The sequence below is a fragment of the Pogoniulus pusillus genome, chromosome 12 (assembly GCF_015220805.1).
Source record: "Pogoniulus pusillus isolate bPogPus1 chromosome 12, bPogPus1.pri, whole genome shotgun sequence".
NCBI lineage: Eukaryota > Metazoa > Chordata > Aves > Piciformes > Lybiidae > Pogoniulus > Pogoniulus pusillus.
The window spans coordinates 32,291,316-32,315,958 of NC_087275.1; the positions used below are offsets into that span (position 1 = coordinate 32,291,316).

General features: G+C 54.3%; 1 protein-coding gene across 2 annotated transcripts; it reads right to left on the reverse strand.

Moving 5' to 3' along the window:
* Positions 1 to 115: 115 nt before the first annotated feature.
* PDHA1 (pyruvate dehydrogenase E1 subunit alpha 1) lies at positions 116 to 18,740 on the reverse strand. Of its 2 annotated transcripts, XM_064152055.1 has the most exons (12): positions 18,513 to 18,740; positions 14,639 to 14,653; positions 12,671 to 12,739; positions 11,159 to 11,332; positions 9,792 to 9,918; positions 8,518 to 8,609; positions 7,138 to 7,230; positions 5,214 to 5,369; positions 3,883 to 3,954; positions 3,504 to 3,571; positions 1,974 to 2,082; positions 116 to 586 (listed from the first exon to the last, which is right to left on the reverse strand). In XM_064152055.1, exons 1-12 carry the CDS (start codon positions 18,585 to 18,587, stop codon positions 422 to 424), a joined length of 1,215 nt encoding a protein of 404 aa, XP_064008125.1. In that variant the 5' UTR covers positions 18,588 to 18,740; the 3' UTR covers positions 116 to 421. The 2 variants fall into 2 exon arrangements, with proteins under 2 accessions (XP_064008125.1, XP_064008126.1); XM_064152056.1 differs by lacking the exon at positions 14,639 to 14,653 and having other exon boundaries at positions 18,513 to 18,739.
* Between the last annotated feature and the right edge of the window lie 5,903 nt (positions 18,741 to 24,643).

Genomic DNA, 24,643 nt, shown 5'->3' on the forward strand with positions numbered 1-24,643 from the left:
GCTGCCCAGGGAGGTGGTGGAGTCACCATCCAAGCAAAGCCTGGATTTGGTCTTGGAGGTTTTTTCCAACCCAAACTCTTCTCTGATGGAGACAGAAAGCAACTGGAGCATGAGAGAAAGGCTGTTACAGTTTATTTGTGTTTGCACTGTACAGAACACATTGAGCACTCCAAAGACAGGTCAGAAAAGCAAACAGAGAGCAACTTAAATAATAACCTGCAGCTTTTTCTTCATTCAGCTCCTCCTGAAACAACATTCACTGTGCTGAGGGAAGTCCAGACCCAGGTGGATTTCCCAACACATATTTTTTTGCTTTTGAAAGAGCTTTTAAAAAGGCTTAAAAGGTTGGGACTGAGTCACTGTACTTCCTGTAACTGCATCCACTTATTCCTACGAATAAGTTGTGGCAAGAGCAAGTCCTTTAGCTGACAGACTTGTACCTGATCCACTGGTTGGGCCCACGCACCTCGAAGGGTGGCTCGTTGGCATAGATGTGGTTCCCCAACTCCTCCAGCGGCGGCTCGGGGTCGGTGGTGGCAAACTGAGCTGCCTCCTCGATCTCCTTCCTTACTGCCACGTCGATTTCCTAAGCACAGAATGGATCATGCTCAGAAGGCAGCTCAGAGAAAGGCAACATTTTGAGTTGGGGAGACCTTAGAGCAGCCTTCTAGCACCTGAAGGGGGCTGCAGGCAGGCTGCAGAGGGACTGTTGGCAAAGGCCTGCAGGGACAGGATGAGAGCAGAGGTTTGAGCTGAGAGCAGAGCAGCCTGAGCTTGGCTGTGAGGAACAAGTTCTGCAGCAGGAAGCTGCTGCCACACTGCAACAGGTTGCCCAGGGAGGTGGTTGAGGCTCCATGCCTGGAGATCTTCCAGGTTTGAGTAACCTGATCCAGCAGAGGATGTCCCTGCTGACTGCAGAGGGGTTGGACTATGTGACCTTTGGAGGTCCCCTCCCGCCCAAACCATTCTATGTTTGTTAGTCAGAATTAGCTCTTAGCACTAGAAACACCAATTAAAACCCTGGAAGAACTCCCACCCTGGGAAACTGCAGCTTTTGTCTCTTTTGGACACTGCCAGCACCTACCAGTGCCAGAGGAACACAGAATTGTCAAGGATCATCTAGTTCCAACCCCAACATGAGTCCATGGAGCCTCTACATTATCCATTCTGATTCTAACACGCACAGTGGCAGTGTCTTTTCTTTCCTCCCTCTTTAAACAGAGTTGCTGAAATTACTTCCATGTGTTAGAGGGTTCCTGGCTCCTCCACAAGGATGTGTGTGCAGTTCTGGAGCCCCCAGCACAAGAAGGACATGGAAGTGCTGGAGCCAGTCCAGAGGAGGCCACCAAGATGCTCAGAGGGCTGCAGCAGCTCTGCTATAAGGACAGGCCACAACAGTTGGGGCTGTGCAGCCTGCAGAAGAGAAGGCTTGGAGGAGAGCTTGGAGTGGCCTTGCAGGATCTGAAGAGGGCTACAGGAAGGCTGGGGAGGGACTAGTGACAAGGTCTGGGAATGAGAGGAGGAGGAGGAATGGGTTTGAAGTGGCAGAGGGGAGATAGAAACAATGTGAGGAAGAAGTTGTTTGCAGTGAGGGTGGTGAGGCACTGGCACAGGTTGAGGGTGGTGAGACACTGGCACAGGTTTCCCAGGGAGGTTGTGGAGCACAGAATCACCCAATGTGATCAAAGATCACATTGGGTGATTCTGTGCTCCACAACCTCCCTGGAGGGTTTCAGGACCAGGTTGGATGTGGCCTTGAGCAACCTGTTCTAGTGGTCTCAGCTGCACTCACCACCCAAAGGCAAAATGCTTTTCCAGCAGCCTGCAACCTTAGCTGCTCTGCAGCAAAACTTAATGAAGGTCTTTAAAGCTTCACATCAAAGAACAGGAAGTGCTGCCCACTGCCCCAGGATGTGCTTGCCAGAGAGAATCATTAGGTGTGAGGCTCTTTAAATAGCACCTGCAAGCTGTACCTTTAATTCTTCAATGCTGGCAAGGTTGTTGTTGACCATTCTGTCCTTCAGCAAGGTAATTGGATCACTTTTGCTTCTCACTTCTTGGATCTCTTCTCTAGTACGATAGCTAGGAGGAAGACAAGCAAAGACATAAACTGCTTCAGTGGGATCCCTGAACAGGGGACAGGCTCTGGACACAGCTCATTTGCAGAAGAAAATGTGACCAGAGAGCTGTCTGGCATGCAGTGAGAAAGAGGCAGCAGTTAGCTACAGCTAAACCACTTCTTAGAGCTGGAAGCAGCAACTGAGTTGAGGTTAAAATGAATCACAGAATCAGGCAGGCTGGCAGAGAGCTCACAGCTCATCCAGCCCAACCTAGCACCCAGCCCTGCCCAACCAACCAGACCATGGCACTCAGTGCCCCAGCCAGGCTTGGCTGCAACACCTCCAGGCACAGCCACTCCACCACCTCCCTGGGCAGCCCATTCCAGTGCCAATCACTCTCTCTGACAACAACTTCCTAACAACATCCAGCCTAGACCTGCCCTGGCACAGCTTCAGCCTCTGTCCCCTTCTGCTGCTGCTGGCTGCCTGGCAGCAGAGCCCAACCCCACCTGGCTACAGCCTCCCTGCAGGCAGCTGCAGGCAGCAATGAGCTCTGCCCTGAGCCTCCTCTGCTGCAGGCTGCACCCCCCCAGCTCCCTCAGCCTCTCCTCACAGGGCTGTGCTCCAGGCCCCTCCCCAGCCTTGCTGCCCTGCTCCAAACACCTTCCAGCACCTCAGCAGCTCTCTGCAATGGAGGAGCCCAGAACTGGACACAGCACTCCAGGGGTGGCCTGAGCAGTGCTGAGCACAGGGGTGGGCAGAAGAACCTCCCTTGTCCTGCTGCCCACACTGCTGCTGAGCCAGCCCAGGATGCCATTGGCTCTGCTGCCCACCTGGGCACTGCTGCCTCCTCTGCAGCTCCTCTCTGCCAGCATCCCCAGCTCCCTCTCTGCCTGGCTGCTCTCAGCCACTCTGGCCCCAGCCTGCAGTGCTGCTTGGGGTTGTTGTGGCCAAAGTGCAGAACCCTGCCCTGGGCCTTGTTCAGTCTCATCCCATTGGCCTCTGCCCACCCATCCAGCCTGGCCAGGTCCCTCTGCAGGGCTCTCCTAGCCTCCATCAGCTCCACACCTGCTCCTAGCTTGATGTCATCTGCAAACTTGCTGCTGCTGCACTCAATCCCCTGCTCCAGATCATCAATAAAGACTCTGGATAGTGCCCAGCCTGCCCTTCAGTCTTATCAACTACCTGACTGTCAGAACACCTCTGACATCATACTTTGAGAAGGGTAGAAACGTGGAAAAAGAGGAGAGTAGGAAGATGTGTTACACAGCCATGGATTAGGGATCCATGATGAGATGAGGGATCAGGCTGCTCACAGCAATGACACCACCACCTTGAGATGCACCTCAGGGTGGGTTTGGGCACTGAACCAGAGTCTTAGGATTTTGAACATCAACCACTTAAAGGTTTTGAGGGAAAGGCAAAGCAAAAATGTCTAAGTACCTTATTCCAGGGTCACTCATACTGTGGCCATGGTAACGATAGGTCTGCAACTCCATCAGAATAGGGCCCTGGAAAAAGGAGAAATAGCAAATCATTTCCAGTGGTCATGGAATGGTTTAGCTTGGAAGGGACCTCAAAGATAGGCAGGGACACCTCCCACTAGAACTGGTGGCTCAAGGCCTCATCCAACCTGCCCTTGAACACCTCCAGGGAGGCTGTGGAGCACAGAATCACCCAGTGTGATCTATGATCACACTGGGTGATTCTGTGCTCCACAGCCTCCCTGGGCAACCTGTGCCAGGGTCTCACTACCCTCACTGTGAAGGAGAATCTGGCTAAGGATGCCTCTTATGGAAAGGAAAGAGGATTGCAGACTTACTTTTCCAGCTCTACAGTGCTCAGCTGCAAACTTGGTTGCCTCTCGCACGCACAGAATGTCCATGCCATCCACCTGAAGAAGGCAAACCACACAGCTCAGGCCAGACAATGCCAAACCTCACCACTTCCATACCTCCACAAATGCACCAGGAGGGCAGGTTTAAGTTTTCCTGTACATAAGGAAGGATTTCACAGGCTCACAGGATGTCAGGGGTTGGAAGGGATCTCCATAGATCATTGAATCCAATCTCCCTGCCAGAGCAGGAGCACAGAATCCAGTGCAGGTGGCACAGAAGCACATCCAGACAGGGCTGGAAAGGCTCCAGAGAAGGAGACTCCACAGCCTCTCTGGGCAGCCTGTGCCAGGGCTCTGGGACCCTTACATTAAAGAAGTTCTTCCTCACGTTGAGGTGGAACCTCCTGTGCTGCAGTTTCCATCCCTTGCCCCTTGTGCTGTGCCAGGGCACAGGTGAGCAGAGGCTGTCCCTGTCCCTTCCTGCCCCCCAGCCCTCAGCTATTGATAGACACTGCTCAGATCCCCTCTCAACCTTCTCCTCTCCAGACTAAGCAGCCCCAGGGCTGCTCACCAGGCAGTGCTGCAGTCCCTTCAGCATCCTTGGAGCCCTCCTTTGGACTCACTCCAGCAGACCCCTGTCCCTCTGGAACTAGGAGCCCAGAACTTCCTGTGCTGTAGTTTACATAGGATGGTTTAGGTTGGAAAGGGCCTCCAAGATCATCCAGTTCCAATCCCTGCCATAGGCAAGGACACCTCCCACTAGAACAGGCTCCCCCAGGCCTCATAGTTATCAATGTATCTCATAGAATCACTAAAGATGATCTGAAAGGTCTTTTCCAGCAAGTCCAACCCTAACCCAGCTACCATGACCACCAAACCGTGCAGGTGATCATCCATCTCCAGGGATGGTGACTCCACAGCCCCTCCCTGGGCAGCCTGTTCCAACCCCTCAGCACTCTCTCACTCAAGAAGCTTTTCCTCACATCCAACCTAACCCTCTCCTGGCACAACTCCAACCATTGCCTCTGGTCCTGGTGCTGGGTACTTGGGAGAGGAGACCAACAGCAGCCTCATTCCAACCTCCCTTTGGGTAACTGTGGAGAGTTCTAACCAACCCCATGCCCATGTGTGCACTGTGCAGCTGTGTGCACAAACATCCCCTCCCATCACAGAACCACACAGGCTGGAAGAGACCTCCAAGCTCAGCCAGTCCAGGCTAGCAGCCAGCCCTATCCATCAACCAGAGCATGGCACTAAGTGCCTCATCCAGGCTTTTCTTGAACACCTTCCCAAGCAGCAGCTGTGAGTGTCCTCACCCTGAGCCCTGGGATGAAGTCTCCTCTCTTGTAGTAGTCGGTGCTGGCGGCAGCTCTCTCCACGGAGGTGCCCATCCCGTAGCGGTTGTTCTCGCAGATGAAGATGCAGGGCAGCTTCCAGAGGGCAGCCATGTTGTATGTCTCAAAGATCTGGCCCTGCAGGAGAGAGCAGGAGGCATGCAGACAGGCAGCTCAGCCTTCAGGCTCTGCTGAGAGCACTTCAGTTGCACAAGTCTAGCTAAGAGACATGGTAATACAAAAAGTGGTCCGAGACAGCCCTGGGCAACCTGTTCCAGGGTCTCATCACCCTACCTGTAAGCAATTCCCCTCTCATCTCCAGGCTAAGTCTCCTCTCTTCCAGCAACCTATTCCAGATTCCCACCCCCCCTTGTGCTGAAGAACTTCTCCCTAAGCTCCAGTCTATCCCTGCTCTCCCTCAGCTTCAAACTATGCCCCTTTGTCCTGTCTCTAGACACCCTTACGTAAAGTCCCTCTGTGGCCTTCCTGCAGGATCCCTCCAGGTTTTGAAAGGAGCTACAAAGTCCCCCCAGAGTCTTCTGTTTCCATAAAGTCCAACCCCACCTGCCAGGGCAGGCCACACAGGAACACATCCAGGTGGGTTTTGAAAGCCTCCAGAGAAGGAGATTACAGAACCCCTCTGGGCAGCCTGCCCCAGGGCTCTGGCACCTGCACCATACAGAAGTGGCTCCTTATGTTGAGGTGCAGCCTGCTCTGTTCCAGCCTGTGCCTGTTGTTCCTTGGCTCATTTCTGGGCATCAGTGAAAAGAGCCTGGCACCTTCATTTCAACATACACCCCTCAGATTAAGACAGACATTGCTCAGAGCTCCTCTCAGCCTTCTCTTCTCCAGACTAAGCAGCCCCAGGGCTCTTGTCTCTTCAGTGCAGAGATGTTCAACTCCCCCAGTCATCTTCACAGCTCTCCATTGAACTCCCTCCAGCAGATCCCTGTCTCTCGTGAACTGCGGAGCCCAAAACTGGATAGATTCTAGGTGTGGTCTCAGCAGGGCAGAGTAGAGGGCGAGAAGAACCTCCCCAGCCCTGCTGACAGCTCTCCTGTTCCCTCTGAGCTGCAGCCAAAGCTCCCTGCTCAGCCAAGCTGCTGTTCCCTGCCAGCACTTTGTCACACAGCACACGAGGGCAGCCTGCTCCTGTGCCCTTAAGATTTCCTTCCTGAAGGGTGTCCAACCTCCTGGGACTCCTTTGCCCTTCAGGACTCCTCTTGAGCAGCCTCCTAAACAAGTCAAAGTCTGCCCCTAAGAAGGCCACAGTGGTAGTTACAATCATAAAATCAAGCAGGTTGGCAGAGAGCTCCAAGATCCCCCAGCCCAACCTAGCACCCAGCCCTGCAACACAGGGCTACCCTCCCACAGCTGCTCCTAGCTTGGTGTCACCTGCAAACTCACTGCTGCTGGACTCAATCCCCTGCTCCACATCATCAATAAAGACACTGAACAGGACTGTGCCCAGCACTGATCCCTGGGGCACAGCACTGGTGCCAGCTGGATGTGGCACCATTCACCACCACTCTCTGGGCCCAGCCCTCCAGCCAGTTCTTGACCCATACCAGAGTGAATCTGTGCAAGCCAGGAGCTGCAGCTGTGCCAGGAGCTGCTTGTGGCAGGCAGTGTCAAAGGCTTTGCTGCAGTCCAGGCAGACTCCATCCACAGCCTGCCCTGCATTCACCAGGTGGGCACTACCCTCCCGCAGAACAGACTGGGATGAGCTGCTCTGCTGGACACATCAGCCAAGCATTACCAGGGCTGCAGGTACTGCAGAGGCAAAGTTAAAAGTGCCCTCCTGCTCCTCTGTGGCAAAGCAGAGCTCACCCAGCTCCCAGAAGGCAAACTGCTTACCCCCCAGGCACAGCCCTGCTCCGAGAGAGAGCAGCCAGAGCTCATTTACCTGATTGGCAGCACCGTCCCCGTACAAGGTCAGGCAGACTTCGTTCTTCCCAAAGTATTTACAGGCCAGTGCAATCCCAGCACCCAGGGGGACCTATCAGAGAGAGCAGGACAAAGCACAGCTTGAGAACAATGTTTACAGCAATTAGAGGCAAGCAGCTTGTGAGCTGTAAAGAGCTGCAGGCACTGGCAGAGGTCTGCCAGTCCCTTGCCATAGGGGGGCATGGAAGAGGTTGCTCAAAGCTTCATCCAACCTGGTTCTGAACCCCTCCAGGGAGGTTGTGGAGCACAGAATCACCCAGGGTGATCAAAGATCAAAGATCACCCTGGGTGATTCTGTGCTCCACAACCTCCCTGGGAAACCTGTGCCAGGGTCTCACCACCCTCAACCTGTGCCAGTGTCTCAGCACCCTCAACCTGTGCCAGTCTCTCACCACCCTTACTGCAAACAACTTCTTCCTAACATCCAGTTTCAATCTCCCCTCTGCCACTTCAAACCCATTCCTCCTCATCCTCTTATTACAAGGCCTTGTCAATAGTCCCTCCCCAGCCTTCCTCTAAGCCCCCTTCAGATACAGCAAGGCCACTCCAAGCTCTCCTCCAAGCCTTCTCTTCTCCAGGCTGCAGAGCCCCAACTCTCTCAGCCTGTGCTCACAGCAGAGCTGCTGCAGCCCTCTGAGCATCTTGGTGGCCCTAAATGTTAAACATCAAATGTTGACATGTTCCCAAATGCAAACCTGAGCTACATTCTCCAACTGATTTGGCTTTGTGGCAGTTGAGCAAATAACAATGAAGACACAGAATGGTTGGGGTTGGAAGGGACCAAAGGTCATCCAGTCCAACATCCCTGCAGCCAGCAGAGACATGTTCCACTGGATCAGGCTACTCAGGCCTTGAATATCTTATCTGCAGGGATGGTTGCTCAACCACCTCCCTGGGCAACCTGTTACAGTGCTGCAGCAGCCTTCTGGTGCAGAACTTGTTCCTCACAGCCAACCTCAATCTGCTCTGCTCTCAGTTCAAACCACTGCCCTGGTCCTGTCCCTGCAGGCCTTTGCCAGCAGTCCCTCTGCAGCCTGCTTGTAGCCCCTCTAGGTGCTAGAAGGCTGCTCTAAGGTCTCTCCAACTCAAAATGTTGCCTTTTTCTGAGCTGCCTTCTAAGCATCACCCATTCTGTGTTTAGGAGGGACCCCCTGGGCTGCTCCAGTGTTCCAGCACCCTCCTGGTGCAGAGTTTGCTCCTAACATCCAATCTCGATCTGCTCTTCATCACAGCCACAGAGCAATGGGATCTGCACACAGCTCACAGCAGGAGAGAAAAGGCTGGCCCAGGCCAGGAGCCACAGTCAACAGCTGCTTTACAGCAGAAGCCATGCCCATACCTGAGCACCAACGATGCCATTGCCACCATAGAAGTTTTTGGTATACATATGCATGGATCCTCCTTTCCCTTTTGCACATCCTCCTTTTCGACCTGAAAGATGAATAAGAAGCACTTCATTTCAGCTTGTTCAGAGGAGAAGCACTCTGCATTCACTTCCTAAAGTCAGGAACACTAAGCCAAATCTCACTGTCAGGAGGTAAGACACAGCAGGTAGCTACCTGACTGTAAACCCAAAGGGATTACAGTTAAACATCTCACAAAAGAACTGAGCTTAGGAAGAAAAAGAGAAAGAAAACAGAGTTCAGGACCTACAGAATGAGATGAAGAAAAGAATGTTAGGACTAAGCTACAAGTTTCAGTGTCCTGGTGTGGAGAAGCTCTTTCTGGTAACTATGGGCTGGGTTTTTTACCAGCCAGTATGGTTCCTATTGCTCTTATATGGAACCTGTAAGCAGCAGTAGATCCACTCCTTTTCTGCAAGGAAGTTCTCAACACTGCTCCAAATCAGCTGCAATAATCCACCCTTGTCTGCCCTGGCACAAGAACCACAAGTTAAGGGTGGAGAGGAGGAAGAAAGAGGGAGAAGGAGAAAAGGAAAATGTAAACCAGGGGGGAAGGAGAAAGGCAAACCAAGGAGGGAGGGGGAGGAGAAAGGCAAACCAAGGAGAGGAGGGAGGAGAAAGGCAAACCAAGGAGAGGAGGGAGGAGAAAGGCAAACCAAGGAGGGAGGGGGAGGAGAAAGGCAAGCCAAGGAGGGAGAGGGAGGAGAAAGGCAAGCCAAGGAGGGAGAGGGAGGAGAAAGGCAAGCCAAGGAGGGAGAGGGAGGAGAAAGGCAAGCCAAGGAGGGAGAGGGAGGAGAAAGGCAAGCCAAGGAGGGAGAGGGAGGAGAAAGGCAAGCCAAGGAGGGAGGGGGAGGAGAAAGGCAAACCAAGGAGAGGAGGGAGGAGAAAGGCAAACCAAGGAGAGGAGGGAGGAGAAAGGCAAGCCAAGGAGGGAGGGGGAGGAGAAAGGCAAACCAAGGAGAGGAGGGAGGAGAAAGGCAAACCAAGGAGAGGAGGGAGGAGAAAGGCAAGCCAAGGAGGGAGGGGGAGGAGAAAGGCAAACCAAGGAGAGGGGGGAGGAGAAAGGCAAACCAAGCAAACTGATTTATTCTGCTGTCACTAAGCTGCTCCTGCAGCCTCAGTGCACTTCCCACACCAAGAGCATTTTGAGTTTGAAAAGTGGTGAGCCAAGGACAGCAGCAAGCAAACCCTGCTCTCAATCAGCACGGACCTGTAAGCTCAGCAAGGATCTCTCTCACGGGCACTCCTCGAGCATAGGTGAAGCCATGAACCCGGTAAGCTGTTATCACATGGTCTGTAGGCTTTATGGCAGCTTCCAGCCCCACACAGCAGGCCTCCTGGTACAAAGGAAAAGTTCAGCAGTGAAGGAAAGCACACAGCTGCAGCCAGGAGCCAGCAGTGTGGCAAGGGCCAGCTGTGATGCTTCCTACATCACACAGCAGCAACAAACAGGGAGAGCACAGACCCAGCACACTACATCCTAAGGAGTGGCAGGCCTGGAGCTAGCAGAGCCTTGGGCTCTGAATTCCTATCTGACTGTGACTAAAAGCTGGCAGGAGGGGAAGCAGAAGTTGCAAAACACCTGTGGACTTTTCCTAATCAAGCATTTAACTGCAATTCAAAAGTGAGAGAGGAAGGAACAGGCAGCAAAGCCTCTCTGAGCACACAGAGTTCCTTCTGGCTCTTGCTCTTTTAGTGGGCACACAGTCTGTGAGCCACTGAAACAAAAAGCATCAGTGAAGCCTGAGGAGGAGACTGTGGACCTCCAAATGGGAGGAATTTAAGATCCTGCAGTTCCTCATTCTTTACATTCAGCTCCTCTTCAGCTGCCCCATGTCCCTACTTCTTCACTGGAAGGCTTCTCAAACCTTGGAAGGGGCTGCTCGGGGCAGGGATGAAGTCACCATCCCCAAGAGTATTCAAGCAGTGTGTGGAGCTGGTGCTTAGGGACATGGTTTAGTGTGGAGCCTGCAGTGCTGGGCCAAAGGTTGGACTGGATGAGCTTGGTGCCATGGACAGAGGCACTGAGTGCAGGAGTGGGGGGAATGAAGCAAAGCTGGAGATGGGGAGAGTCAGCCTAGAGGTGAGGAAGAAGTTCTACACCATTAGAGTGGTGAGCCCTGGCATAGGTTGAGGCCCCATCTATGGGATGGCTGAGGCTGTGTGCAGCCTGCTCTAGGGTAGGGTGTCCCTGGGCATGGCAGGGGGTTGGCACTGCCTGATCCTTGTGCTCCCTTCCAACCCTGCCTGATTCTATGCTTCTATTCTACAATTCTTCCACCCAGATAGGAAGAAAGAGAGTCACAGAATCTATTGCTGTCCCAAGACCTCTGTGTGCCAAGACATTGCTTTGAGAGAAATAATGAACTAAATCACAGATGGTCTGGTTGACAGGATGGGGCTAGGTTGGACTGGATGAGCTTGGAGGTCTCTCCCAATCACAGACTCTATGATCCAGCAACAGCTCCAGACACTGCACATAACTACACAGTTGTAGATTCCTCTCTACTCCACTGAAATCCCCAGACTAAAGGAAGGCAAATTGAAGAGCTCCTGGCAAAGCCCTAACAATCTTACTTGGCCATCATAGAGGTGGCAGAAGCCACGGATGATCTTCTGCTTGTACAGCTGGTCCGACTTGAGCTCCATGCGTCGGATGGTCTGCATGGTCTTGTAGTAGTGCAGCCCCTCCTCTCGAGTCATCACTGCGGTGGTGCTGGGACCTTCCTCCAGGCGGTGCAGGTCACACTGCTGCAAAGACAAAAGCAAATCAGCATACCCGTGAACAGCAATTGCGGGGGTTTTGTGCTCTGCCCTTTTCAGAGTGCAGCACCTTTCAAAACAGAGAGCCAGCAAACCCTCAGTGTGCAGGTCAAAACAGCTGGGAAGGGTTGTAAGCTGGGTCCACATGGAGGGAGGGCAAAGCTTTGCTTTAATAAGGATAGATTGTTCAGTCAGGAGTCAGAGAATGGTTTAGGTTGGAAGGGAGCTCAGAGCTCAGCTGCTGCAACCTCCCCACCATGCCCACAGACACCTCTCAGCTACACTCAGCTGCTCAAGGCCTCATCCAGCCTGGCCCAGAACACCCCCAGCAAGGAGGCAGCCACAGCCTCCCTGGGCAGCCTGGGCCAGGCTCTCAGCACCCTCACACTCAACAGCTTCTTGCTCAGCTCCACTCTCCCCCTGCTCTGCCTCAGCTCCAAACCATTCCCCCCTGGCTTGTCTGCAGACCCCCTCAGCACAAGTCCCTCTGCAGCCTTCCTGCAGGATCCTTTCAGCTATTGGAACACAGCTCTAAGGTCCCACCCACCCCACCTGACACGCTAAAAAGTCCCTCCCCAGCTTTCTTGTAGCCTCCTTCAGACACTGGAAGGCCACAATAAGGTCTGCTCAGAGCCTTCTCTGCAGACTGAACAACCCCAACTCTCTCAGCCTGCGCTCACAGGAGAGGAGCTGCAGCCCTCTGAGCATCCTCCTGGCCCTGCTCTGCACACTCCAGCACCTCCATACTCTTCTTCAGACAGGGGCTCCAGAACTGGATGCAGTACTCACAGTGGGGCCTCAAGGACCATTACTACAGAGGCTCCAGAACTGGATGCAGCACTCACAGTGGGGCCTCAAGGACCATTACTACAGAGGCTCCAGAACTGGATGCAGTACTCACAGTGAGGTCTCAAGGACCATTACTACAGAGGCTCCAGAACTGGATGCAGCACTCACAGTGGGGCCTCAAGGACCATTACTACAGAGGCTCCAGAACTGGATGCAGCACTCACAGTGAGGTCTCAAGGACCATTACTACAGAGGCTCCAGAACTGGATGCAGCACTCACAGTGGGGTCTCAAGGACCATTACTACAGAGGCTCCAGAACTGGATGCAGCACTCACAGTGAGGTCTCAAGGACCATTACTACCTGCTGCCAAGCACAGTAGTCACAGGTGCAGTTAGAAATCAGGGTAGGTACTGAGGAGTCTGGAAACACAAAGCAGCATTTTTGTAACTGACAAGATAAGGAGGCAAGTCCAGGGGTGCTAAAGCCCAGAGTAAGCACTTACACAGTGTGAGTATCAAGTGTGGAGCTGCTTTACCTTAACTTCAAAGGTAGCTTCACTTGCAAAGTCTGCATAGCTGCGCGACGCCACCAGCACTCGAGACCCCTTGTGAACAAGAGAGAGACAAAACAAGCCATGAGCACACCAAGCAAAAGTGAGTTCTCAAGCAATATTGAGCATAACTCCCAAAATGAAGTAATCATAGAATGGTTTAGGTTGGAAGGGATCTCAAGGAACATCCAGTTTCAAGCTCTTGCCATAGGCAGGGACACCCTCAACTAGAACAGGTTGCTCAAGGCCTCATCTAACCTGGTCCTGAACCCATCCAGGGAGGTTGTGGAGCACAGAATGACCCAATGGGATCAAAGAAATACAGAGCAACAGAAAGGGGGGGGGTATGGTAGGACAGAGGCAAGAAAGGTGTTTAAAATACACTGTTCTGTCCTAAAGAGCACAAACAAGCTACTAACTAATGAACACCTTCAGTTGTAAGTTTCAGTGCAGCATCAGATCCGATCCTCATCCGCTCCACGCATGGAGTGTGAGGAGTGAGTCTTCTGGGGCAGCCCAGCACTGAACTAAGTAACTCACACCCAAATTCCAACAGCTAATGCAACCAGGGGGTTCCAGCACATGGAATCAAACAGGTTGGAAGAGAGCTCCAAGCTCCAACAGCCCAACCTAGCACCCAGCCCTGCCCAACCAACCAGACCATGGCACTAAGTGCCCCAGCCAGGCTTGGCTGCAACACCTCCAGCCACAGCCACTCCACCACCTCCCTGGGCAGCCCATTCCAGTGCCAATCACTCTCTCTGACAACTTCCTAACAACATCCAGCCTAGACCTGCCCTGGCACAGCTTCAGCCTCTGTCCCCTTCTTCTGCTGCTGGCTGCCTGGCAGCAGAGCCCAACCCCACCTGGCTACAGCCTCCCTGCAGGCAGCTGCAGGCAGCAATGAGCTCTGCCCTGAGCCTCCTCTGCTGCAGGCTGCACCCCCCCAGCTCCCTCAGCCTCTCCTCACAGGGCTGTGCTCCAGGCCCCTCCCCAGCCTTGCTGCCCTGCTCCAAACACCTTCCAGCACCTCAGCAGCTCTCTGCAATGGAGGAGCCCACAACTGGACACAGCACTCCAGGGGTGACCTCAGCAGTGCTGAGCACAGGGGTGGGCACAAGAACCTCCCTTGTCCTGCTGCCCACACTGCTCCTGAGCCAGCCCAGGATGCCATTGGCTCTGCTGCCCACCTGGGCACACTGCTGCCTCCTCTGCAGCTCCTCTCTCCCACCACCCCCAGCTCCCTCTCTGCCTGGCTACTCTCAGCCACTCTGGCCCCAGCCTGTAGCTGGGGTTTAGCTGCAGGTTCATTCTCTCCAATTTTTAAGAATATCCAGGTCAATGTCTCAAAAAAACCCAACCCAGGTCTGATTGATAGGTCTACAGCTTGAAAAGAGAAGAAGACTCAATCCATCCTGGCTACCTGCCCTGCTGCACAGCTGATTTAGCAATCATGTGATACCCTCCTGACCCATCAGCAGAACAAATATTTAAGCTTCTAAATTTAAACTTTTAGAGATGTTTGATCTTAAACAGTGTAGAAATGTTTACCAGAAGGCAGCAGTATCACCAGTGAGGAGAAGCTGCTTGACTTAGAATCAAAGAATCAACCAGGCTGGCAGAGACCTCCAAGCTAGTCCAGTCCAACCCAGCACCCAGCCCTGTCCCATCAACCAGACCATGGCACTAAGTGCTGCCAGAGATGGAAGTAAAATCCAAGAGCTTGGAGTTTGTAGCATCACAGAATGGATGAGGTTGGAAGGGACCTCAGAGACCTACTCCAACCTCCCTGCCATAGGCAAGGGGCACCTCTCAACTTGACTCAGCTGCTCCAAGCCTCATCCAACCTGGATCCAACAGAGAAGTGACACTGAGGAGTCTGTGCAAAGGCTATGATTCATGGCCAACATATTTCCCAACTCCAAACCATGACAGGGTTGATCCAGGCCTTACCTCACTAACAGCTCCCTAGGTCAGCAGCATTTGGAAAGGAGGGGGAAGAAAACAAGAGAAAAAGAGTAAGTAACTACAATAAACTGTCAGAGAAGTCAGCAAATGCTTAGCCAACTAAAACACTGCAAGAGGTAGTTTCCTTACAGCAAGGTAAGTTTCCTTACAGGTAAGCTCTGCCTCATGGAACTCCACCTCTGTGCTCTACAGAAACCACTGCTGTATGGATTAAAATCACTTCTACATGGATTAAAACCACTTCTACATGGATTAAAACCACTTCTACGTGGATTAAAACCACTTCCACGTGGATTAAAACCACTTCCACATGGATTAAAACCACTTCCACATGGATTAAAACCACTTCCACATGGATTAAAACCGCTTCCACATGGATTAAAACCACATCTATTTATTTGGCAATATAGAAATGCATAGGAATAATTCAAGGCAAATATTTTATCTATTTGGGAATCATCAGGATCCAAAACCACCAATTAGTATTTAGGTATTGCAACCAGACTCAAGTGTTGAATTTCAGGGCAATGGAAGTATTTCAGGAGCAGGCCAAGGAGCTGCAGTCAAGAGGCTAATTTTAGGCCCCTGTGTTTGAACATTTTGATATAGACATTTTACTTGTAAATGAGCAAATGCCTTCCAGAGCATCAAGGAAGCCAGCAGGGGCTGAGAGCAGGCAGGAGCTGGTGGTGAGACTGCTGTTTTCTGCTGGAGAGCAGCCCCAAGGAGAGGGCCCTGGGGGTCCTTGGGGCTAACAAGTTCCCCATGGCACAGCAGTGTGCCCTGCTGGCCAAGGAGGCCAATGGGATCCTGGGGTGTGTTAGGAGGATGTGTCCAACAGATCAAGGGAGGTTCTCCTGCCCCTCTACTCTGCCCTGCTGAGACCTCATCTTGAATACTGTTTTCAGTTTGGGGCTCCCCAGTTGCAGAGGGACAGGGATCTGCTGGAGAGGGTTCAGCAGAGAGCTATGAGGATGATGAGAGGACTGGAGGGCATGGCTGGTGAGGAGAGGCTGAGGGCCCTGGGGCTGCTGAGTATGGAGAGGAGGGGATTTGATAAATGTTTGTAAGTATCTGAGGGCTGCCAGGAGTGGGGGACAGGCTCTGCTCACTGCTCCCTGGGATAGGACAAGGAGCAATGGGTGTAAGTTGCAGCAAAAGAGGTTCTGCCTCAACACAAAGGGGAACTTCTTGACTGGAAGGGTCCCAGAGCCCTGGCACAGGCTGCCCAGAGAGGCTGTGGAGTCTCCTTCTCTGGAGCCTTTCCAGCCCTGTCTGGATGTGTTCCTGTGTGATCTGTGTTAGATAGGATTGTCCTGCTCTGGCAGGGGGTTGGACTCGATGATCTCCTTGGGTCCTTACAACCCCCAACATCCTGTGACTCTGTGCCCTGGGGACACAGGACAGGGGCACTCTTTCCTCCTCTGGCAGCCAGTTTTTACACTCCCCTTTAGTAACAAACACCTACTGAGGCATCTTGCTGCTTCTACTCAGTTTTAGTCTAGTCCAAGTGACAGAGGTTGACTGTGGAGCTGCAGGGCTCTGCTGAAGACCTCAAAGAAAGTTCCAGACCATCACAGACGGTGGAATTCCATGGTTTTATGGTGAGGCTTCAGCTTTCCCCTCAAGCAACACCTTAAGGCTGCATATGAGAAGAGAAACCAACCCAAATCTTCAGTACTGAACATGATGCCCCTCAACTGAGCTCTCCAGGCATCACCTTCACACACAGGCACACAAGAGCCAAATCAAAGCCACCCAAGGTCACCTCCATCCCTTCCTGACTGCAGGACTTTGCAACCTTAATGCTCTCCTGGCAGGTTGGTAGGTGCTGGAGTGTAACACAACAGACAAAGCCCTCCCCCCCCCCCAGCCCCAGAAATAACTACACCAGATCAGAGAGGTTGCAAATCTTCTGCTTGGTGATGCTGCTTGGTGTCCCTCACCATGGGATGGGGAGCTCCAGAAGCAAATTAGGTCAGGTAGGTTACAAATCTTCTGCTTGGTGACACTGCTTGCTGTCCCCCACCATGGGATGGGGAGCTCCAGAAGCAACTTAGGTCAGAGAGGTTACAAATCTTCTGCTTGGTGACACTGCTTGCTGTCCCTCACCATGGGATGGGGAGCTCCCGAAGCAACTTAGGTCAGAGAGGTCTCCTCGGCCAAGGGCATTGTGTTGCCCTCTGCTCTCCAGCCCAGCCTGGGTGCCAGCTGAGGGTACCTCAGCATTACTCCTGAGCCTCTTTCTGAGCCAGCTTATAAACCTCCCTGGGTCCACCCCCGTGGGTGATGGTGGTGGTGAGCTGAAGTTCTTCCCTACTTTAGCTGTGCACTTCCAACACACAGAGGAAGATGCTCTGCTCACTCTGCCCTCGTGGCAGTCTCAGGAATCCAGTGCCCACCTGCTTTCCCCACAAGAAGTGGATGCTTAGGTACTGTGAGCTCCTTCAGAACACACAAGCAGGAATTGATTCATTTACCCTCAGTGGCAAAAAATCATCTGACTTCCCCTTAGCAGGAAGCATCCTCCAACACTGACCTGATCTTGCTTTTGGGTTTTATTTTTGTCAGCAGGGTTAACTTTCCCTCACTGCCACAGCCACTGCAGTGGAGTAAGGAGGATGAGGAGGTAAGAATGCTCACACACAGCCAAGATAAAGCACAACCAACTGCTGCAAAAACATAACAGAACTTGAAAGCAATCCAGGAGGAGATGAAAGGAGGCTGCTGGCTGAGCAAATCAAGGTGAAGCAGCTGAGGAAGTCAGAGGGCTGAACTTGACATGGAATGAGAATGTCTACACTCTGTTTAGGACCTGACCAGGGAGAAACTGAATGACATTCAACACAGGCAAGGGCAGAGTCTGGCACCTGGGAAAGAACAACCCCAGGGAACAGGATGGGCTGGGGACTGAGCTGCTGGAAGGCAGCAAAGGGGAAAAGGCTCTGGGGGTGCTGGTGGGTGGGAGGTTGCCCAGGAGCCAGCAATGTGCTCTGGGGGGCAGGAGGGGCAATGCCATCCTGGGCTGGATTAGAAGGGCTGTGGTGAGTAGGTGCAGAGAGGTTCTCCTGCCCCTCTGCTCTGCCCTGCTGAGGCCACATCTGGAGTACTGTGCCCAGTTCTGGGCACCCCAGTTCAAGAGGGGCACAGAACTGCTGGAGAGAGTCCAGCACAGAGCCACAGAGATGCTGAAGGGAATGGAACATTTTTCTTACACGGAGAGCCTGAGGGGGCTGGGGCTCTTTAGCCTGGAGGAGCCTGAGAGGTGACCTCAGCAATGGTTATCAATGTGTGCAGGGTGAGTGCCAGCAGGCTGGAGCCAGGCTCTGCTGGGTGATGCCAGTGCCAGGCCAAGGGGCACTGGGTAGAAACTGAGGCATAGGAAGTGTCATTTAAACATGAGGAGGAATTTTTTCCCTGTGAGGGTGCCAGAGCCCTGGCACAGGCTGCCCAGGGGGACTGTGAAGTCTCCTTCTCTGGAGATACTCAAGAGCTGCCTGAATGTGTTCCTGTGTGAGCTGCTCTGGGTGCTGCTGCTCTGGCAGGGGTTGGACTGGCTGAGCTTTGGAGGTCCCTTCCAGCCCCTCACCTGCTGTGATTCTGTGACTTGCCCTTGTGCAGCCCTGCTGCCTGCCTTGAATCACCTCCACATCCTCCCCGCACTTCAGCACAGCTTCTAGGAGGGTCTGTGCCACGCTCTTCCCAGGCACAGAGCCGTACAACCGGGCCCAGCCCCGCAGCTCGGCCCTGCTGCCGCCCCCGCAGCCGCTGCCCACTGCCGGCCCCGCGCTGCCCCTCCGCGCCCCCCGGGGCCCGCGGCCGCCCACCCTCCGGACAGGCGGGGAAGGGCCGCACTCACCGTCCTCCCGGCGGCGGCGGCGGCGGCCGGGCCCTGCAGCACCCGCGAAAGCGCCGCCAGCAACATCTTGCGCATGGAGCGGGGAGGGGCGGCAGCGCCTGGCGCAGGGCCCCGTCCTCAAGTCTCCTTCAGACACCGCCTCTGCCGCGACCGCCAGCCGCCCTCCCCGCCCCGCCCCGCTGCGCTGCGGCCAACCGAGCCGCGCCCGGACGTGACGGTGCCTGCGCCGCTGCGGCCAGCCGAGCCGCGCCCGGACGTGACGGCGCCTGCGCCGCTGCCGCCAGCCGAGCCGCGCCCGGACGTGACGGTGCCTGCGCCGCTGCGGCCAGCCGAGCCGCGCCCGGACGTGACGGCGCCTGCGCCGCTGCGGCCAACCGAGCCGCGCCCGGACGTGACGGCGCCTGCGCCGCTGCCGCCCGCTGAGCCGCGCCCGGACGTGACGGTGCCTGCGCCGCTGCCGCCCGCTGAGCCGCGCCCGGACGTGACGGTGCCTGCGCCGCCGCCGCCAGCTGAGCCGCGCCCGGACGTGACGGTGCCTGCGCCGCTGCCGCGGCCCCTTGCGGCCCGCCCCGGCCGCCTGAGGCGGTGCGCATGCGCGGAGCGCGGCTGCCCGGCGCGCAGTGGGACGGCGGCGAGCCGCGGGCATGGCGCCCCGGCAGCTAGACCCCCGCCCGGGGCCCCGTCAGCCCTTCCCTCTCGGTGAGCCCTCCTGCCGGGGAGGTTCTTGCCCTTGGGACTCTGCTGCCGCCTCGCCCCGCGCCCGGCGGGGCCGACCTCGCCGAGGCCGCTCCGCTGCGAAGCCCTGGCTGGGGCTGTGGCCGGGCGGAGGCGCGGCGCAGGCTGCCCTCACAGGCCGGAGGGGCTCAGCGGCCGAGCTTTGCGTGGTGGAAAAGAGTCCGTTCGTCAAAAAACCTCGGCAGGCTGGCAGGGCGGCCCGGGCTCATGCAGAGCTTGGCCAGCCTGATGCGAAATGAGTGCTGCGGACGTGTCACAGCATCACAGTATCATCAAGGTTGGAAGAGACCTCACAGATCATCAAGTCCAACCCTTTACCACAGAGCTCAAGGCCAGACCATGGCACCAAGTGCCACGTCCAATCCTGCCTTGAACAGCTCCAGGGACGGCAACTCCACCACCTCCCCGGGCAGCCCATTCCAGTGTCCAATGACTCTCTCAGTGAAGAACTTTCTCCTCACCTCCAGCCTAAATCTCCCCTGGCGCAGCCTGAGGCTGTGTCCTCTTGTTCTGGTGCTGGCCACCTGAGAGAAGAGAGCAACCTCCTCCTGGCCACAACCTCCCCTCAGGTAGTTGTAGACAGCAATAAGGTCACCCCTGAGCCTCCTCTTCTCCAGGCTAACCAATCCCAGCTCCCTCAGCCTCTCCTCGTAGGGCTGTGCTCAAGGCCTCTCCCCAGCCTCGTTGCCCTTCTCTGGACACACTCAAGCATCTCAATGTCCCTCCTAAACTGGGGGGCCCAGAACTGAACACAGCACTCAAGGTGTGGTCTAACCAGTGCAGAGTACAGGGGCAGAATGACCTCCCTGCTCCTGCTGGCCACACCATTCCTGATGCAGGCCAGGATGCCACTGGCTCTCTTGGCCACCTGGGCACACTGCTGGCTCATGTTCAGGCAGGTATCAATCAGTACCCTCAGATCCCTCTCTGTCTGGCTGCTCTCCAGTCTCTGCCTGCAGTGTCCCGCTCAGCACTGCCTGGGCTGTGACGGGGACGGAGTGTTTCCAGCTCTGCTGCTCTGGCGTTGGCCTTTGCGAGCGCATGCCTGGGTGTTGTGTGTGTGCAGTAACGCCAGGGTTAACCTGCCTCCTGTAGCTGTCACTGCCGCCCCACAACCGAGTTAAGGTTTAACTGAACGTCTGTCGCGGCCCATCTGCCGCTCTCCTCAGCCGACCTCCCCTCCCCGCCTGCCCATGCTGAGGATGCAGGCTGGGTTGGCTCAGCGGAGTGCCCAGACCAGGTTTAGCTACTTGCACTGCTACCCTGGCTTCACACCCGGCTCCTGCCCCTTCACTGCTACCCTGGCTTCACACCCGGCTCCTGCCCCTTCACTGCTACCCTGGCTTCACACCCGGCTCCTGCCCCTTCACTGCTACCCTGGCTTCACACCCGGCTCCTGCCCCTTCACTGCTACCCTGGCTTCACACCTGGCTTCTGCCCCTTGCTCTGCTTCCCTGAGCAGTGCTGACAGCAGCACTTGCATGACCCCGGGGCTGCAACCCGAGCAGATCCACCTCCCAAAGACTCCCCAGCAGAAAGTAAAGCATGTTCACTTGCTGGCATTGCAGGTGCTGGTGGCTGCCTGATTAGGAGGCTTGCACAGAGCTCAGCACATTTTTTGCACGAATGGTCACTCTTCATAGTATTTCATTGTTATTCACAGTGTCACAGTATCACCAAGGTTGGAAGAGACCTCACAGATCATCAAGTCCAACCCTTTACCACAGAGCTCAAGGCCAGACCATGGCACCAAGTGCCACGTCCAGTCCTGCCTTGAACAGCTCCAGGGACGGCGACTCCACCACCTCCCCGGGCAGCCCATTCCAGTGTCCAATGACTCTCTCAGGGAAGAACTTTCTCCTCACCTCCAGCCTAAATCTCCCCTGGCACAGCCTGAGGCTGTGTCCTCTTGTTCTGGTGCTCCTGAAATGATTTAAGTTGTCTGACAGAAGACTAAAGCAGGGAGCTAACTTCTGCAGGAGGTAAACAGTGAAAAGGAAGAACATCCTAAAAGCATAAGCAGAGTACGACAGTAGGAAATAAATGCCAGGAAAGCTGCTGATGTAATGTTTCATAACGGAGCACCTTGCCATGTGTGACTCCAGGATTACCACATCCAGGGTGTGGGAGATGGCAGCTGACCAAAACTCTATTTTCTGTTGTTCTGGGTGTGATCTTGAGACGTTTGAATGCTTCGGATTGCAGCTGCTGCTGCCTTACAGAGAAGAGCAGCCAGTGCTCAGGGTCAGCCCAGGTCACCATCTTCACTGAACCATAGAATCATAGGCTGGGCTGGGTTGGAATGGGCTGCCCAGGGAGGTGGTGGAGTTGCCATCCCTGGAGGTGTTCAAGAAAAGTCTGGCTGGGGCACTTAGTGCCATGGTCTGGTTGATTGGACAGGGCTGGGTGCTAGGTTGGGCTGGGGGAGCTTGGAGCTCTCTGCCAACCTGGTTGATTCTGTGATTCTATCACCCAGCTCTATCCAATCAACTAGGCTATGGCACTAAGTGACCCTATCCAATCTAGTTGATTGGACAGGGCTGGGTGCTAGGTTGGGCTTGATGAGCTTGGAGGTCTCTTCCAACCTGCTTGATTCTATGATTCTATGATTCTGTCACCCATTCCTGTCTAATCAACCAGACCATGGCACTAAGTGCCCCAGCCAGACTTTTCTTGAACACCTCCAGGGATGGCAACTCCACCACCTCCCTGGGCAGCCCATTCCAATGGGAAATCACTCCCTCAGATCTCCACAGTGAGGCTGGACAGGGCTCTGGGCAATCTCGTCTTGTGGAGGATGTCCCTGCTGAGTGCATATGGGGTTGGACTGGATGAGCTTCTGTGGGCTCTTCCAACCTGGTTGGTTCTGATTCTATGACCTTCAGGGATGTGGACTCAACCACCTCCCCATGCAACTGTTGTAGTGTCCCATTACTTTCATGGTGCAGAACTTGTTCCTAACGTCCAATCCAAATCTCCTCTAGTTTGAAAGCATTGCTCTTCATTCTGTTACTCCAGGCCTTTGTAAACAGTCTCTCTCCATCCTTCTTGTAACCCACTTCGTCTGCTCTTATGTCTTCATGGAACCTTCTCTTCTCCAGGCTGCACACCCTCAACTCTCTCAGCCTGTCCTCATAGAGGAGATGCTCCAACCCCCTGATCATTTTCATGGCCCTCCTCAGGACCCACTCCATCAGGTCCATGTCCTTCCTATATTGAGGGCTACATGCAAAGAAAGCAGTTCTCACCTCACTTCAGGAGTCAGGATTGATGTCTGTCTGTTTTTTTTTCCTGTGCTACCATAGGTCTAACAGAAGGCAGCAGTGTGATGGACTTCACTTCAGCTTCCAGGAAGACTGCCACAGGTCAGTTTGTGGTCACCTCACTTCACTCTTGTTTCTACTGGGGTGTATTCAGGTTGTGATATGTTTGCTTATGTGTCCTGTGTGCACCACGTGGTGGCCTCTTAAATTGTGATGGCTCTTATTTGATGTTTATCTATTGCAAAATGCTTGGACTGAAATGGGGCCATGGAGTGGCATTGGAATGACATTCACAGATTCACAGTCTGCAATGGGTTGGAAGGGACCCTCCAAGGACATCTTGTCCTACCCCCCTGCAGGCAGCAGGGACACCTCCAGCTAGAGCAGGCTGCCCAGGGACACATCCAGCCTGAGCCTGGATGGCTGCAGGGACAGAGCCTCAAGCACATCCCTGGGCAGCCTGTGCCAGGATTTCACCACTCTCTCTTTGCAGAACTACTTTCTGAGGTCGTTGCTGAGTGGGACTGTACTGCATGCTCAGTGGTGTGGGAATCTGTGGTGCCATGGTGAGCTGGCTCCACTCTGTAGGACTGGGAAGGTGGTGGCACTGCCTCATCCCTGCTGGTCACAGCCGGCAGCCTCCAGGACTGTGCCTTGGCTTCTTCCTTAGGATAAGTAGTGAGTTAGCTCCAAAGGAGGCAGAGCACATGTGGGTGGACAAATTCAGGTGTGGATGACTGGGGACAGTGCCTGGGTCTGAACCAAGGAATTATGAAGAAGAACAGATGCAGTCTGAGTTCCTTTGCTGTCTTTAAAGCCTACATCACCAACTTCTCTCCAGGTCTAAATACTGGAAGGTGTCAAGAGGAGAGCAGCAAGGCTGGGGAGGGGCCTGGAGCACAGCCCTGTGAGGAGAGGCTGAGGGAGCTGGGGGGGTGCAGCCTGCAGCAGAGGAGGCTCAGGGCAGAGCTCATTGCTGCCTGCAGCTGCCTGCAGGGAGGCTGTAGCCAGGTGGGGTTGGGCTCTGCTGCCAGGCAGCCAGCAGCAGCAGAAGGGGACAGAGGCTGAAGCTGTGCCAGGGCAGGTCTAGGCTGGATGTTGTTAGGAAGTTGTTGTCAGAGAGAGTGATTGGCACTGGAATGGGCTGCCCAGGGAGGTGGTGGAGTGGCCGTGGCTGGAGGTGTTGCAGCCAAGCCTGGCTGGGGCACTGAGTGCCATGGTCTGGTTGGTTGGGCAGGGCTGGGTGCTAGGTTGGGCTGGGGGAGCTTGGAGCTCTTTGCCAACCTGCTTGACTCTATGACTCTCTGATTCTAAATACTCTGAATCTGCTCAGCAGGAACAATCCTTTGTTCTCTCATAATTCCCTCTTTTGGGTTTTCATGTGTTTTATCTCCTTCCCTGTCTCATCTGATTTTTGTCCTGTCCTTCCCTATCTCGCCTGATTTTCTTTCCCCAAAATTCCTTTTGTTTCTGTTCCTCTCTTCTTTCCCTCAGGCCCACATTGCTCCTCTACAACTCCCACAGCAGTCTCACTCCCTTTTGCTTTTCTGCCTCCCAGCCCCTCTGAGTACTCCCCACTCAGTCCTGCACTCTCTAGCAGTTACTGCTTCAGACAGCAGCCCTGCTCCCGCCTCGCCTTTCATACTGCAGCACACGCAGTCGATGCTGATGGGGGAAACAGACCAATTAGTTACACTGTCAAAACCTTTTAGATGATTTGTTTCCTTTGGAGTCGTTGGATTTTGGAAGAGAAGAAGTTTTCTAGGATCTTCCAGATGTTTTGCTTCCAGCAGTGACAGATAAAGGGATTAGGAAAGCATCCTTTCTTTCCCTGTTGTCCTGATTGCCTCCCTGCATTTGTTATTACTTGGAAAACACTGGAGGAGCAGAATGCCAGTGAAGTTAAGATGTCATTTTTCATGCTTGAATTATTTCTCCTTTCATGCCATTTCTCTCAGTGCTTCCCATTGTGCTGCTTTCTTTTGTGTGGTCCCGGGGGTCATTAGTGTTACAACACGCAGAGGAGCTCTGCTGTAGGCAGAAAAGCTGCAGTCGTTTAGGTAGTAAACTCCTAGGGGGAAAGAGAGATTATTTATCTCTCCTGGGTAAGCCCAAGCAGTGAAGAGTGATGTG